The sequence below is a fragment of the Amphiura filiformis genome, chromosome 17 (assembly GCF_039555335.1).
Source record: "Amphiura filiformis chromosome 17, Afil_fr2py, whole genome shotgun sequence".
Classification (NCBI taxonomy): domain Eukaryota; kingdom Metazoa; phylum Echinodermata; class Ophiuroidea; order Amphilepidida; family Amphiuridae; genus Amphiura; species Amphiura filiformis.
In genome coordinates this window covers 42,732,640-42,750,885 of record NC_092644.1, presented here as the reverse complement: position 1 = coordinate 42,750,885, position 18,246 = coordinate 42,732,640, and the positions used below count along the sequence as shown (strand labels likewise).

At 38.6% G+C, this 18,246-nt stretch overlaps 1 protein-coding gene across 1 annotated transcript; it reads right to left on the bottom strand.

The window, feature by feature from the left end:
• Positions 1-4,785: 4,785 nt before the first annotated feature.
• Positions 4,786-18,015, bottom strand: LOC140137822 (extracellular matrix organizing protein FRAS1-like). The gene is made up of 15 exons (XM_072159611.1): positions 17,728-18,015; positions 16,461-16,618; positions 15,544-15,733; positions 14,878-15,228; positions 14,485-14,607; positions 13,807-14,031; positions 13,507-13,611; positions 12,597-12,815; positions 11,976-12,080; positions 10,794-11,042; positions 9,806-9,916; positions 9,219-9,452; positions 8,880-8,981; positions 8,499-8,744; positions 4,786-6,386 (listed from the first exon to the last, which is right to left on the bottom strand). The coding sequence occupies exons 1-15, from the start codon at positions 17,990-17,992 to the stop codon at positions 6,172-6,174; spliced, it is 2,898 nt and encodes a 965-aa protein (XP_072015712.1). The 5' UTR covers positions 17,993-18,015; the 3' UTR covers positions 4,786-6,171.
• Positions 18,016-18,246: the final 231 nt, after the last annotated feature.

Below are 18,246 nucleotides of genomic sequence, written 5' to 3'. Positions count from 1 at the left end.
AAAATTGCACTAATTCCAAGGCAAATGTCGTAACACATTACCTTGGCACTCCATAGAAGACTGCAAAAAGACAATGCAAGCCATAGTATTTTCAAAAAAATTATTAGAGCCATCAATATTCGGCTGGTGATGCGCCAAGCACTCACAGTAAGTGGGTAATTGGTTGATGATCAAATTTCACGGTTGTTTGATGTAATGTAAAACTGTGTAATTTTTAAGTACAGTTGAACAATGATGGCGCTATTTATCCTAAATCTTGTTTGCGTCTTTGCAAAGGGTAGACACTTGTATTATGGTATTAGAATATCAGAAAAATATTAACAAATGGCAATGAAATTTTCAAAAAAATTTTTATCATGAAATGTAAGGAACGGGTCATATTATTTGGCTAATTTGAATTAAAAATATATGTAAATAGCTTCCTCAATATGCACTCAAACCACAAAAAAGCAGAAAGATGAATAATTTGATATAGAAACGAAAATCTGTGTTTTAAATAGCTTTAAAATATATGTGTATTAGTGTGATAGCTGTTGGTATTGTCCAGGTCTATAGAATTGAACATATCTTTTTTGTTGTTAGAAGAATCAAATGATGGCGCTTGATAACTATTATGATGGCGCTTGTAACACAAGTTCTAAGTCACGAAATTATGATCTCTGGATCCTAACTTTGTGACTAAAGTCAAGAAATCACGAACTCGTGCGTGTGTGCGTGAGTTCTTGAGTTCGTGAGTTCCTGACTTTTAGTCACGAAAATAGGATATCGAGATTTAAAAAAAAGTGGATGGGCTTACAATTAAAATACTGACGCCGTGAAAATTGAACGTGAGTCCTGACTTTTTCCAGTCCTCACCTTTTATGTAAGAATACTTTAACCTCGTCTAGTTTTTTGTTTTGTTTTTTGTTTTTGTTGCTAAACTGAGCGCAAAGGATGGTTCAGTAATTATGCCAAGTCATTTGGTGCTATATTAGTGCTCATTTGTGTGCCGGGTGAAACCCTGAGGGGGATGGGAGGGTTGCAACCACGCCCTTCATTATACATGAGGATCCATTGCTCAACAAATTTAATCATTTTAAAATACGGAAGCCAAAACTAGACGAAGCGTCAAATGCCTTTCACTAAATGAAATTCACACCGATATTAGCTGCTTGCTTATATTTTTCCTCAGCTCCCGTCTTCTGTCTGAAAGCTTTAGCGTGATCTGCTACCATTTCATGGTTTCCCTCATCGTCTACGTACATCAGTTCTCCTTGATGGGGTTCCTCTATAAGCTTCATAAAATAATCAGCCAATACATTAGGACTGAAAGAAACGAAAAAAACACAATTAGTGTTTTAAAAGGCGAAGATCCAGCTGAAGATCCGGTGCATATTAACAAATAACATTGACCGTATAAGGTATCATCAAGTTGCAAACATGTAGGCGCCTTTCTCAAGGTAAATGTGGTGTCCAAAGCACGTTCCTGTTCCAATGGGTGTGTTGGGTTTTATCTAGTTATTCAAGACATATCGACGACTTCAACACGCCGATCCTTGCTTTAAAATATAAACATTTGCGTGTCGCAATATAGCTGCTATTTCTAATGGCCATGATGACCAAGGGTTTGATGTTGTAAATATTAGGCTCCGTAGTCGCCAAAACTCAGCACTGCTCCTATTTAACAAAACTTATCTCAAATCTATCAATGTGTCAAATAAGGAATAGTTTTGCTTCATTACTGTAATAATAGAACAAGAAAACTTACAGGCCTTGACCTGTTTTAATACTTACGTATTTGTGGTGTTACGCCACCGTTGTCATTCTATGGCCCCAGACCTCTGGGCTCCAGTCCTGTGGGCCCGGAAAGATACCGTATCCATTTCCAATGCGCACGGAACACTTAACCTGTTTACTCAAGTAATACTTACTCCATAGTAGGTGTTTGGCACCACTTCAGGGGCTATTTTAACGTGCCTCACTGTCACGTACGTGTCGAGATAAAATATTCGTACAGTGACAATTAACAATCCGTGTAGATATGCTTTAATAGTAGACAATGGTAGAGCCTTTCTTACGGTCATTTTCAGGTAAAATGTCAATTTTTTTATTTTTGAAACGCACTCTACTTCATCAACACTTTTATCTCATTGCCCGAACGTGACAGTGAGGCACGTTAAAATAGCCCCTGCACCACTTCCAGATACTATTGGTTGGTACCGAGGGTCAACGATAGGATTCGTAAGTAAGGGCGTCACAACACCTCTTGGACACAACGCATTTATTCTGATCTTCTTCTTAATCACCAACGAATCAAAAACCTTCAAATAACATAAATGAACAATATCATGGTCAAACTTTGAGGGCAATATCATATCGGTTGGTACCGATGGTCAAAAGTGGAATTGTAAGTAATGAAGTTGCAAGTTGCAACACCTTTTGGACACAACACACCTATTCCCCATGTTGACGCCTGTGTATGGGTTTCTGTCGAAATCAACCTCATATTTGACCATGTTAGCCACAAAAATGCCATTTCTTTAGTGCATCGCGCGAATTTATTCCACTTTTGTCCCATATTTCACCAGTTTAGTTTCAATGGGCCTATGGTAAAATTTTTCGCGCGCATTTGTACCCCCGGTACCACTCCGTGCATCCGCGGGTATTCATGCTTGTCGGTGAACTTTCAAAACACCCCCTTTTGCATCTCATTTCGCGAAGTTTTTAGGGGAAAAACACCCCTTTTTTAGCGATTTCGCGAATTATTTGCCCTTCGACAATACCCCTATTTTCGCTAAAACGCGAACGATATTTCTAATATACCCTTTTCTGCAGAAACGCGTAGACTGCTCGATGAAAATACCTTTTTTTTCAATTTCGCGAACACGTGGTTTGAAAAAACACCCCTTTTTTGTGTGTTTCGCGAATCGCGTTTCTTCATCTGAAAACACCCCTTATTTCGCGAAATTTTCGACGAGCATGAATACCCGCGGATGCACGGAGTGCGGGGACCGGGATTTGTACCATAAGGTACAGGTACTGGATTCACTATACCGGGTAGGCCTACAAAAATATCCCACCCCCATATCAAAAAGAATTCTACGCCACGGCTAAAGTGTAGGCATAAGAAAGAATAAGTGCAGAGAAAGGAAAAAATAATAATAATTATTATTATAGAAACTAAGCATATAACAGCACTAGGCAGCCATTCAATGATGCCAAAACCTTTATGCGTTACGTAATTAAAACACCCAGTCAGATGTATTTCACACCTGCCAAACACAAGTCACCTAATTTCGATAACTGGACGTTGAATCAAGGGGGTGACACTAAACTCACGGTTGTTCTATTAAACACGCAAAGCAATGACAAATCCCGCTGGTTTGCTTGGTAGAAAATGAGTCCAGTTATTGATCGGTTATGAATATTTATGTTCGACCCCTTAATCATGTTAATTACGGTTGACAAATAAAGCCGCCATTCAGTATGCGAACTTAGTCTGTTCAATGCGAGTACCAAGCTTGAAAGTGCGCCCGCTATAAGAGCTGAGACCACTGACCTCTGCACCCGTAATGGCGGACTGGTATTTCCATTAGGCACCAGAGATATGTTTTTTATTGAAAGTCTGCTAATTTGAGAAGGGAATGACTTTTTACAATAGCAATGTCGAAATTAGGACTTGCTGTCAATAATGCGATGGAAATTGGAGAAGGTATGAAATACAAGTAGTATTTCAAGTCAAAATCTTTTACACCACATCTGACCGATCAGAAATGAAGACCACTTCATCCCTTATTCATAGGTCTATCACCAAACGCCGTTGTGGAAATTACGTAACCAATGTCCTTGAACATTTTAAGATCTACGGCTGTTTTGACATAATATAATGACATTGTGATACTCGATTATATATCTTTGGGAATTAACATTTCTTTTCAAAAGCAGACCAATGGTGTTTGCTTGAAATGAATCTGATATAATTCAATATTATTGGAATTGAATTCTACATGCAGCCAGGGACGGCCACGCTGGCACCATCTATAGCTTCAAGCTGCTTCAGTCGGCGGAGCTCTGCACTACAGACAATAAAAAGGCACGTAAATGTCACATTTTATAAACTTAATACATTTAATATCACCCCATTGTTGTATAAAGAAATCGTGTACAAAATATACCAGCTTATACCTATATACAGAACGGTGATTTATGCATCAATTAAACATGCCTGTACACTCCGTCTGCATGCCATGACTAGCGCCATCTATACGAGCTGAGGCCAAATTTAAATAACAATACGCTATTTAAATAACAGTGCAGCTCATGCTAATGAGATAGTGCCGTTTCCTACCAATTATTCCATGGTTGAATGTTCACTCTCATGAATATTAATAGGCAACATTTTCCAATATGTCAGCGCTCAAATCGGACACAATAGAACAATAGACCATTCAGTGCGTTGACTACACAGGTTAATGGCCTTATTGTGACCTGGCGGGTTTTTTAAAAGCACGGCCCCTGAACACAACATGATCCGTGGGCATTATGACCGGACATGGAATCGAGACAAATTGCCTGGCAATTGACGTCTCATGTCAACCCAGTCTATAGTGTGATCAGAACATTATAGTCTGGTGATCATTATAGTATAATCAGTACGAAAAATTCAGACCGATTTTAAATGTATTTTCAAAAATTAAAAGAACCACTTATTAGCGGGAATTTTCGTAAGTTACACAGCTAAAGTTATGAAAGGGTTGAAAGACTACAATATTGTGGCATAAACAAGAATATGTTCGATTGGTCTTTATTCCTATAGCCTGTACCCTTAAAAAATATTGTGGCATAAACAAGAATATGTTCGATTGGTCTTTATTCCTATAGCCTGTACCCTTAAAAAGTGCCCAGAAATAACTCTAGCGGCACAATATTTAATGAGCCCAAATTTATTCTAAAAGTATAAGTCATAATAATTAAATCATACATCTACATAATAATTGAGTAAGTCCATGAGTAAATCATAAATCTACATTAAGTGACACATATTCTACAATTTATTTTTTGATACGTAAATCAAAATCGACAGAGCGAGCGATACGCTATGATTTCGCATTCAAATAATCTTTTACTATATATGCCTATTTACATTGTACGATGGACTTTGCATCACAGGTATGTTTTACACATTGTTTAAAGGTGGCAGGGCTACGAGGGGCAATTTATAAGTTCGTGGAACAGGATATTTGATAGACTAACCAGCCACATTTTGAAGACTTTTTTGAATATGGTCTCTGCATACCTTGATGCTTCTGTCTCATTTTTTCTTGAAATCTTCTATACCAACAATATAAAGTCTTCCGATTGCTCCATGTACCATGAGCCTCTCCGAATGTGTATGCATTTAAAGAGGAAGTACCACCAGAGCAGTTCTTCTGGGATGAACCAAACCTGCCTGGTTATCAAATTAATCAGTGACAAGGTTATCTCTAATTTTGACAATTTTAGTTGATGCAATAACATTAAAACATCAATTAGCACACTGTTAAATTCAGAGATAACATTGTCACTGATTAATTTGATAACCAGGCAGGTTTGGTTCACCCAGAAGAATTGCTCTGGTGGGGCTTCCTCTTTAAACAGTAGCCTACTAATAACGATAAGCTATGTTAAAAAATGTCAGAGGTCAAATATTATACAACATATTATACAAAATTGTTCAGATTTTGTCTAAAACCATGCCAAAGTATTCTTCTGGACATCATAACCTGAGACGAACAGTTATATTCGATTCAGGTCATAACGATTCAGAAAAAGTATAGTTTGACCTATCTGCGACATACCGTTCTTGAGTTATACATGTTATAAGCAGAAAGGTCAAAATAGGGGGGGTCAACTTTTTTGTGAAGGGTGCACCATATCCCCCTTCTTCCAACTCAACTATAAGAACAAGGTTGTTGTTTTTTGTTGTCAGGGGGAAATTCTGCTCCCGCGATCCCGTCAGCACGCCAGTGAACTTAATTCTATTTACATTACTATTTACATTAAAAAGAACACTAAATCAAAACATTGTTTAAAATGAGTTTCGCTGAACAAGATATCAATTTGTAGCGACGGTTGTTACAGACTGGTAAATTTTCTTTCAAAAATGTCTTTGCTTTCTAAGATTTACATCAGACTTATTGAACCCAATTTAAATTATCTTCTGTAATTTCTGTTATAATAAGCATATCGAGGGTACTGCATTGGCTTTGTCCGTGATGGTCGCATTACTCTGCGGGGACGATGTACCTGGTGACTCCTAAAAACTGCACATCGTGTACATATCACACCACAAATTATCGCTACCACTCCAAGAATTAGAACCAAAGCGACGCCCAATCCAATAAGTATGTATGCCAAGTCACTCAATCCTGTTTAGAAATATTAATGAAGAAAATATGGTTGTCAGTGGCGACGGGACAAGAAACAGATATCGGTACAAAATGAACTAAAATTGGTGGTGTACAACGTTCTTTTAAATTTCGTTTGGGAACAAATAGTGACGTAATGACGGCGCCACGCCATTCCCCCACCCCACATCCAACTTGGGCTTTTACTTTTTTCGAACCCTCCCATTCGTAGAGTGCCAAAAACTCTTTACATAATAATCGTGTTTGCAAAGCTCTGTTAGCGTGTAAAGTATTTTGACGATGGTGTAGCCCCGGGGTGTAGCGGGCGTAAAGTGGAAAATGCGTTTGTTTGGGCTGTTGTAATTTTGTATACCGCACCGGCTTATTTGATCACTTTGTGTATTGTAAGCTTAATAATTTCAGTGAATAGATTCATCAGGTTTGTAAATCAAATCAAGTAGTAATTTTTGTTTGGCAAAACCAGTAAGTTTTTACTTACTAATATTTCGTCCATCTCGTCGGAGGACTTCATCAGATGTGAGCATCTGATCCACTCTCCCGGGAAACTGGCTTCCGGTTTTGAGTAGTCTTACTTCCAGTCTTCAAAAGTGGGTCAAATACGTGACTTAGGAAATAAGTGCCTTCCTCTCTATTCATGGTCTTGGTCCCCCTCTTTCTGATCTCCATCGCTTCTCGTACTTCTCTTGACTTTCTGACATGCACCTTGCCCAGTATCTTGGAGTCATCCCAATTGACTACATGATTTGCCCTTGCGACATGATCCGATATGGCTGACTTTGTTTGTTCTTGCTCGGATGCCCTACGTTCTGACCGAGTAAACTTTTTCTCGTTGGCTTTCTTTACTTCCGCTTTGTGCTCCGCAAGTCTTATCCCAAACAGACGTGAGGTTTCGCCAACATAAGTGAGATCGCAATTTTGGCAGCCAATCTCATAAATACAATTGCCTGTTTTAGCTTGTCTCTTTTGTCTTTGGGGTGGACCAGGATTTTTTTGAGGGTTTGATGAGGTTTCATAGCGGTGTCGACTTTATGCTTTTTGAAAATTCTTTGAACACGCTCGGAAATTCCATTGACATAAGGGAGCACTACCATACCCTTGCTTTTGTCCTCATTCTTTTGGTCTTTCTTTGCGGTAGGTTTCACAGCTGGTTTTGTTTTAAGTTGCATTTTTGATTTCACTTTGTTTCTCTTCATTTGCTCTATCCGTTTCGTCCGTGACCACGCTGTACATGCGATCAAACAAGGTTCGGACTACACCCATTTTCTGATGGAGAGGGTGTTCTGACTTAAAACTGGGATATTGGTCAGTATGGGTTGGTTTCCTGTTTTCCAGGAGCTTTACCGAACCATCAGGTTTCCGGACAATATTAGCGTGTCGAGAAATGGAATTTTTCCTTCTTTCTCTTCTTCATAGGTGAATTTTATACTGTCTGTTTTGTCGATTGTGTTGAGGTGATCGGTTAAGTTTTGAACTTGGCCTGCTTTGATTATTTCTAGTACATCATCCACATAGCGACGCCAATACCGTGGCTTGCAATCAATCGGGGCAGTCGCGATAGCTTGCTGTTCCAGAAATTCCATAAAGAAATTTGCTTTAGGAAGTAAAGAAAGCCAACGAGAAAAAGTTTACTCGGTCAGAACGTAGGGCATCCGAGCAAGAACAAACAAAGTCAGCCATATCGGATCATGTCGCAAGGGCAAATCATGTAGTCAATTGGGATGACTCCAAGATACTGGGCAAGGAGCATGTCAGAAAGTCAAGAGAAGTACGAGAAGCGATGGAGATCAGAAAGAGGGGGACCAAGACCATGAATAGAGAGGAAGGCACTTATATCCTAAGTCACGTATTTGACCCACTTTTGAAGACTGGAAGTAAGACTACTCAAAACCGGAAGCCAGTTTCCCGGGAAAGTGGATCAGATGCTCACATCTGATGAAGTCCTCCGACGAGATGGACGAAATATTAGTAAGTAAAAACTTACTGGTTTTGCCAAACAAAAATTACTACTTAATTTAAGCTTAATAATGTTGGCAAGGGTTTAAAACTTGCGAGGTATAATTTTGAATTTCATTACAGCGGCAAAAACTACAACCACAGAATATTTAGACGTACCTCCGTTGTCAGGCGTTTCTGGTACATCAACATCATCATCTGTGATCTCTACTCGTATAATAACATCATTATCAATTTTGTCACCAGAAAATCGAAAATCAACAACTTCACGATTTTCTTGGATCTCGTTGTTCACAACTTCGAGTAATATGACAATTTCACTCACTCCCTCTGGAAATTCAATGGTGTTTGGGAGCTGGAAATCTTCTCCAGGATTGGCCTGGTTGTCTGGTAGTATATCAACGTCTGGAAAGAATCACAATTCGTTTTAAACCAGAACTTAGCTATCAGGTTTAATCTATTAGTTATCCTCATATTAAAATAAAAATTCTTTTACTTGCGTAACTAAAACAATGACCCTTAAGACCAAAATGAACTCACCAATGACGGCTCTACCGGTGTATCCTCGTCTTTTAAGAATAATGCGAAGGCTGCCAGCAGCTTCATTTACAAATAAATGGTCCATGTCAGAGAACAAGGACACTGCACGAAAAAACAATATCATTTTCATCATAATTCAGTATAAATCTGCATAAATCATCATCATCATCATCATCATCATCATCATCATCACTATGATCATCATCACTGTCACATGATAAATTGACCTGGTATTACCTCGGGGGTATTACCCAACAAATCGGCGATAAGCGGACATCAAATGCGCATTACGGTCACCACACAGAACGCATGCATGCCATCATCTCGAATCAAACTTACTCTGGTCATCAATGAGTGTTATATCAGCCGAAATAATATCTCCTAACTTCCCACCAAGAGGTTCTCGCAAGCCGACCCAAAACGTTTCAATACTTTCATCGATATCATCATCAACAATGTCGATTTGCTCCATCACGCTGGAGACACCGGCTCGGAATTGTATTCGTTTTGACACATCTTGGTAGTCGTCAGGAGCACGGGCATTGCCATCACTGTGGTAGCCGGTAAAGAAAACTGAAAATAACGTATTTTGATTATGATTATATAAAATATTATTATTATTGATAATCATTATCATCATCATCATCATCATCATCATTATCATCATTTGCAGGGCCCCATGTAAGACCAGCTATAGGCTGAATTGGGCTACCCTGGATAAATATGAATAAAATAAATAATAAAATCATCATCATCGTCGTCGTCGTCGTCGTCGTCGTTGGGTTCGTCGTCGTCGTCGCTGTCGTCGTCGTCGCCGTCGTCGTCATCCATCATCAGCAGCATCATAGAATATGTGTGAATTGAAACATACTTCAAAATTACATACTTTATTTCAATTATATTTTTCGAATAATACATTTAATTACCGACAGATCCTTCATTCGACGGGGAGCCACTCCGATAGATACGAACTTCGAGGACTCCATCAGACTCAACTACGGTGTACGAATCTCGCTCAAGACTAAACAAATTAGTTTCTGCAATAAGTGTTCAAATATTCAATCAAATCATATCTCGTTGTGTTATAATAGGTTTGCGCAGTTTATTCGCTTGAAAATATATAATAATAAAAACACTTTTGATAAAACAATCAGCGAAGAAATATTGATTCTCTAAAGTTTTGCTTGATTTTATCTAGTAGCATAAACTCCATCGTCACTAATTGGTCAATCGAGTTAGGAGTTCTACGGAGAGTGTGACCATTGAGGGCGCTATAACCTCCATCATTGCCCTTTTTAGTAGTATAGAGGGTAGATTTCTTTAAAATGACCTTTGCTATTTTTCTTTTAATTTTCACAGCATGCAGTATGAACATGGAGAAATATAATGAAATAGTTGGCTAGGCTCCGTATCTCCCAGTGGACTTCAACATCACCTCACGGTGAGTTTGAGGCCTCCAAATATTTGCCTGGCCCGTGTAGGTTGCACAAACATGACAAATAGTAGCATTTAAGAAAGACCATCACGATATGCTAATTAGGATAAGAGGTTACGGGGGTTAGGGTGAGGGGTTATGGTTACGTTAGTAACCCCTGAAACCTAATTAGTATATTGTGATGGTCTGTCTTAATGAGATATTTACCCATAACATCCGATTTTTGCGGACACATTGCATCTTAGATACACCATTTAAGAGGCGATTTAGCCTACGTTAATTGCGCTCACAGATTTTCAATCCTCTTTGCAATGTATAGCTCAAATGGGCTTGTATTAATAGATAATATTTTGATCGATTATTTAGTACAACAACAGCCTCTCTTTCTACATTTTGAGCCTGGTCATATCATATCATTCATTCATTTTATTCACCGACTTATTCAAGAAATAGACATATAAAGTTTGATTTTTACTCACGTGGTTGCTCACCGTCATCGTCATCAAGAATAGTTATTTCCACTTGTTTTGGTTCACCCAAAGACTCCAATGGGCCGTCGTAAATCTGAATAAGAAATTTTTCGGTAGGTTCCGGAATATTGTCATCGCGAATAGAGACGAAGAGATCGTAATTAACTGATTGGCCTTCGAGGAAGTTTAGTTTGACATCTTGAAAGATATAGTCCTCGTCGGCTTTTGCCGAGTCTCCGAAGTATCCTGTGCGAACATCTAACGGTTGAAAATAAAAACCCTGGTAAGTATCCGCGACTATAGACCTTTTCAAATCGAAGTTGTCCGAAGTTTGTTATGGATGACCCCGTTTACAATTCCGGGTCATCGACGCCAACGTAAACGCAACTATTACGTCTAAACACAAATTTGTGTGAAAGACACGGTCAAGCGTTGGGTATGGCTTGTGCAAGAGATTGCTATTTATATTGCGAAGACCACACGAAGACCAAATCAAATGTGCCGCAGACGACAAACATTTCCTGTTTTTTTCTTTTACTGTCACATTGTGAAGTGCCAAATAGTGGAAGTGTTATTTCAATACCTTAAGAAAATATTTCTCTGTGATAACTCATGTTGATATTGGTTAAATATGTTGTATTTTCACTCAAAAGGGTATATGGTTCCGCTTGATACATTGTGCACCAATTTGACCCCTTAGCTTACTGAATAAATAATGCGGTTTTCCGATCTTTTCCGGTCTTGATTTGAAAAGGTCTATTTGTTTACACTTACTTCCCGAAAAGATTAGGTAATGCATCATTTACTGATTGAGTATCACATGAATAAATAATAGCCAATAATACATTACAATCAATGACAGCTTGACAAGGTATCCACCACTAAATGACTCGGAGCAAATAACTGCAGCTACAGACTAAGAACAGCATAGTTAAAGCCACATAATGTAGATCCTTTAAAATAAATTTGGTTGATGTTTTTCAAAACTGATTTATTTTTGGTCATATTTGTAATGTTTACACATTGTCCTAAGTTACAATTGGATTCAGCCAAATTCATTCTGTTTGTGGGAAAATAGAGCAATTTTGGAACACCAAAATTAAGTGGTTAAGAGAGTAAGTGGGTTTTCTTCCATTTTACCGCATTACTTAAGCTTAAAATGACCATACTTTTGGGATGCCCGATACTTACAAATAGATTGTGGAATTTGAAGATATCCAATTCTGGTTGCAACGACTGAGATAGTACCGCCATCCTCAGTCACAGTAGTCGGTATTGCATCAATTGTTATTACAGCTATAGATAGCACAAAAGCAATATGAACTTGAAATTATTTTGTAGTCATAATATCTGCGTATCGGGGTGTAGAGGGTAGAGGGTGTGAGTGGGGTTTGTGGGGGGGGGGTGAGAAAGGGAGAGTGTGTGAGCTGGCGAGAAGTTGGGAGTGATACAGAAAGATATTTTTGAAAGAACTGAGCGAAAGGAAGGTTTCGTTAACGGTGCCATCAATGTTTAATTAATTTGGTAATTGTGACTCATTTTGGCTGTTAACAACATTAAAAAAGTACATTTTTCATCTTTATAATCATCATCATCATTATCATTAACATCAGCATCGTCGTCATCACCATTGCGTTGTGGTCATCATCTTAAGCAGGTGCAACATATTGTTTTGCCGCTGAATGTGTATACCATAAATTAAACAGATCTGATTTAAAGTCTATATTCTGAGCTATTATTCAGCTCGGACAAACGATCTTACTGTTCTGTTTTCGTGTGTGCAGAATTTTGTGTACTGCTTTTCTATCTTACCATCGTCATCAACTATTGTGACATCAATTTCCTGGATACCAGCCGTATATCCGATAGATGGGTTGCTAAGAAACAACTGAAGCTCTTCGTCATCTTCTACAATGTTATCGTCAACAAGTGGTAGTAGATAATAGGCATACGACACATCGGCGGCAAAGTCAAGTGTCGTTCTGCTGACCGATGTGTAATCACTGCCGGGTGAAGCCAACACATTTACACCTATGAATGATTCATAGATTTTAGACCGTAACTTTATGTAAGTAATGAGTTAGTTTATCATGTTTATAGGAAACAAATAAACTTAATCATTGGGTGGAAACTCATGAAGTGGTAGTAATTTCGGACGGATCTAGGTTTGAAAAAACAATTGAGCTATTATTTTCATTCAATTATAATTATGTGAGTTTGGTGATTTGTCGATGAAGTAGCCGGAAGTCGAGTGAGTAATTTATATTCTGTGAAGTCGTTATAAAAAAAATCATCCTCATACTGAGTACTTTACCTGTTCGTATTTCCACATCATTTTTAAAAAGCTAAAGCGGAGGTACAACGCGCTTGTGTATAAATTAAGAATAGTTATATACTCTGATTAGCTCATAATTGGCGGGACTCATAACATCGTGGATTGATATAGAAAAGCGTACAAACAGCTTGGCGCACCATCTACGCGAACCGTGCTTTGCGTATTGCTTGAATGACACGCGCTTTTGTGAATTTACGCAGGCGCAAGTTGGGACTTTATTGACGCACGCAGTAACTAAAACCGAATAATTCTCGCCTATTACGAGCTGATCGTAGTATAGAAGTAAAACGATTTCCTTTCTAAAAACACCTACCCACAGAAACAGTCGCAAATCAATGTAGTGATTTATACCTGTTTTCGTGTTTCAACATCATTGTAAGCCCTTACCTATGCTAACAGCCTCATCTAACTTCCCCTGCCTCTCAACTGTAACATTTAGAAAACCACCAGATTCAAGAACGACAACACTTGGCACCAAAAACGAGAATAAAACTGTAAGATAAAAAAATAAAAAGTGAATGGCAAAACAAAATTATATCGGCAGAAATATGGTGAAAGGATTATTTTTGGTAGAATTAGTGATACGCTTTTGGTGATAAATCACCCGCATGTATTCCACTTTTGCATCATATTTTATTACCAGTTTAGCTTCACCATTAAATTATAAAAGCCACCAAACATTTATACCGTCATCGTCTGACACGATTATCGTCGTCTCACTGCAGTCTCCTAATCGTCCATTTTGAGGGTCCAGAAGACTTATAGTGAACTCCTCTGTGTTTTCTGGCACACGATTATCAGCTAGATGAATGTAGACATCTTGAAACGTAACGCCGGGAGGGAACTCCAGATCCACAGTGATGCTCTCAAAATCAAAGGTATTGCTGGCAGTGAATGGAGAGGTATCAACACCTGAAACAAGTAGATCAATAAAAGTGCATTTGTGATGATTCTTTTGTAATCATGGTAATTTTTATTTATTTATTTATTTATTTATTTATTTATTTATATATTTATTTATTTATTTATTTATTTATTTTTTCCTTTTTACAGTTAACACTTTAACCAATTTCCCAGATGTATATAATTCTAGGTCAACCATTACGCTTGTCTGTAAAAAGCAAACTTGAATTTTGAGCTTCGTAATGAAGAACATTCAACATGTTCAAATGCGCGCATCCAGACTTGTTGTTGCGATGGGCAAAACATCGGGCACAAAAAATTTATATCCCGATTCACAGCAAAATATTTATCCGAGAATCAGCCCTATGTATCCACTTCTTAGTTATGTCTTGGTTGTTGAATCTGAACCAGACAACCGGCAAATGCCCTTGTCAATTATTAAATACTATTTTTGTAACTTACGAACTCGTCCCGTTGTTTGTTCAATTAATTCATCTCCGATGTTTGGTTTCCGTTCAACACGAAATACTAGCAATTCTGGTTCACTCAAAACATAGGCACACCGTGAAAAGGTATACAATGGTACTATTGTAGTAAAGTAACATGAAGAAAATAAAACGAAGTATAGCAATGAACCAGTAAAGTACATTATAAACTATGTGATCAAGCTTTAAAGAAAATACTGGTTTGACGCTACTTGGATTGTTTTGAAGTTACTTTACTAAGTGTGAAATTCTTTGAAATGTCTGATCCTAAAGTCAATAATTTTACTAAAACAATTTGTTCAAAATGTTAGGCAAGTAAACAGACATAAAAACGCGGTATTCAACACAAGGATTATAACGATGTACTCACTTTGAACATTGATATCAACCACTCTCGTCACATTGTAATATTCATTAGATCCTCTGCATGTTAGAGGTTGTTCATGATGTTCATCCACATTAGGAACAAATGTGAGCAGACTTGACTGGCTATCATCAGAACAATCTGGATCTACTTCCATTGCATCGACACTGCTGTCAGTAAGCTGACCATTGTTGATTTGTTCTAGAGTCCAATCTATCGAGACGTCTGGATCTGCTTTGTGGACCCAGCAGCTGAAGGTAACAGATTCCCCATGAACAAGAAGGGCTTCGAAATTCCCTTCCATTATCCCAAGGCCTGAGGTTAGGCGAACCCAGGGCGAGTATTGTTCAGGAGGAGCTGAAACGAGTTTTCATAAACTGGTAAATGATCGACTATAGTATATACAATAAGACAAACCACCCATGAACAGTGTTTTATTTAGTGCATGATGCACAGTTCTAAAAACAATGAAAAGAGTGTCATACAGGAGTGGCGATCAAATATAACAAATGAACAAAATGTCGCGCTTTGCTAAAAGCTTTACATTGCTGTATGGAAATGATTGATGCATATGTCCACGGCAACTTTAAAGATGGAGAATTCTGCCAAATATGCTATATTTTCCATTCTTATCTTAAACGTCAGAGACTTTACTCCCTTCGACCCACTTACTTATTACCAGTAGCTGTACTGATGTTGAGGGAGCTGTCGTCAAACCCAACACCTCGGTAGCATAATTGGAAGCAGTGCATGTTACGATTACAAAACAATCCTCGTAATCGATATGCCTATCATATATGTAACTGGTGTAATTAAACAATGTATCTGGCTGCTCCAATCCCAAGCCGTCATCTTCTATTACCTGCGGGTTCAAATTACAAAATAAAAACGTGTTATGAGTTGCTGATATGTCGGTTGCTTTGCTGTTTTACCATAAACCTAATCCTCCCACTTTCCCACGTAGCAATCAATGTTGGGTACTCCAAAAATCCAATACTGACGGACGGAATGGGATGTCAACACTATATGCAAAAGTGTACGCCATTTAGTAGTTTGGTTAAAAAGACATTACAGATTAGAGCAATTTGATTTAATTAGAAAACGCTCGCTCACTCAACCACCCTACCTCCCTGGCCCCACCCACAAGCATCCCCACAAACACACATGCGCGCAATAGACCTTTTCGGTAAATGCCATAAGCCTTTGCGAGTACACCTGAGAACTCGTCATTTGACGTCACGTCGACTTATAATGCGCAAAAACGATGTTCGATAAACAATGTGCACATCGGCGCAGATCGGCGTGACGGCAAATAAAGAGATCTCAGGTGTACTCGCAAAGGCTTATGGGATTTACCGAAAAGGTCAATTCCTATTGCGGCCGCCTGCACAGGTACAACGTCGCCAAGGTATTTGGCTACTTAGCTGGTACTGTGTAGTGCCGCGGGAGTAATCGTAACAGGGCAGTACCGCTGTTGGTAGGTCTTGAGCAGTAGCATCATTGGTACTGAGTAGGTACTCTCTATGTACCTTGGCGACGGTGTACCTGTGCAGGCGGCCGCAATAGGAATCTTGTAGTGTATATCAAACCTGTGTAGCGTCGAAGTCCCATGCGATATCTGGCGTTGGTCTTGCATTAGCAAATGAGCATTGGAAATCATGGGGACCTTCATGTACGACTAATTGAGCTCCATCTGGATATGCAACACCGTCAACCATTAAGATCATATCTTCCATTGGCGGTGGTACTACAAAACAAAACAAACATTGATAGTGTCTTTCTTGTTGCAAATCTGACTTTTATCATGTTTATTGAGCATTGTTTAAGCTTTCATTCATGTCCGTCTAAAATATCGTTTATAGTTCGCTAATTGTTTTTGAACTTTTCTCTTACCCATCAAACAGACACAAATTGCATTGTGTCTGTTTTGGTGTGTTTAATGTACAATTCTAGCAATTTGACCTGCGGGTCACCATTAGAGTTTGAAATAAAACCTTCCTTCCTTCCTTCCTTCCATCTCCTCGCAAAACTCCTTAGATCAGTTTTATTCGGCGAACGAACGGAGATGCAAATCGATAGAACAAAGAGCAGAAGACGTTTCACATGGCACAGATGAAAACGATTGACCTTACCATACGTCTCCCCACATCTATTTACATTTTCTATGAAGCCCTTTTTTGATATAGGTTCAAACCACGTTTGTAAATTTCAGGTTGCCCGTTCCGTCGACACTTCTCCGATAAAAGGGCAAGCTCTCTTGCTAGAGACATCCATGCTTGCCAGGAGATATCAAGTCTTGCTGTTAAACCCAGCGCGAAGCAGTTGCAAATTTAGGACGTCCCGAAATCTTTTGCGCTTTAAACGGGAAATATGTGTATTAAATGGTAATTAAATATGATAAAAGAGTAAATCGACACGGCAATTGCATTGAATACCTAGCCTAAAGCCAAGAATTTTCTGCTAAAATTTCACAAGAATCTGTGAAAATGACGCATTGCAGCATGTTTGAATCCCGGCCAATGTGACGATCATTGCGATGTTGCAAAGTTGGGATGGGTGATTGGGTATCATGGCTGCAATGGGAGGTAGGACAGGCGTTGTACGGTAAATCTATGACGGATTTGACTTTATTTTGATGAATTTTGAAGACCCATTTCATTTAGTATTTTATTTATTTCTTTTCAAATGTATTTTATTCTTTTTCTAGGTCATTTTTGCTTATTTTTAAATTTTTTTCTCAGAAATGCGTTTTCCGCTTTACCTCCGAATTCCGCGATTTTCGCGGAATTTCCGCAACGCGGAGAATTCTTGGCTTTAACCTAGCCGTGCTTGGTACCTCCTTTGATCAGCACTTACCATTGACTATAATTGTCAGTGTTCGTGAAGCGCCACTTTCTGCCATTGTACAGGTCAGATCTTTCTCGTTGTCGTCAACAGCAATGGTGATGGGGTCAACTGCGCTTCTCCAATCAGCAATCCCGGGAACAACTGCTCCTTCTGTATCCGTAACAGCGGTGCCACCAAAAGTCCAATCCACAGATTCTGAACTTAAACACACTCCTGTGTTGAAGTAGCAACGGAATTCAATGGAATCCCCATCAAAAGAATTGTACACACCCATATGTGTGACATCGGAAGTGTCAGTCAACGTCAGACTTGCAACTGTAATTAAATTGTTAGATACAATTATTTGTTTACATGCTACCTTTTACTTAGACATTGGATCATTATATTGACGACTTCTTCTTTATAGGCATGGCCATCTCAGTGACCTTTTTGTGCGAATCATGCAGCGCTATATTATCATTTGAGACCGAATTAAAAAGACTAGTTTGCGTGCTACATTCTATCAAATACACTAAAAATGCCGTACAA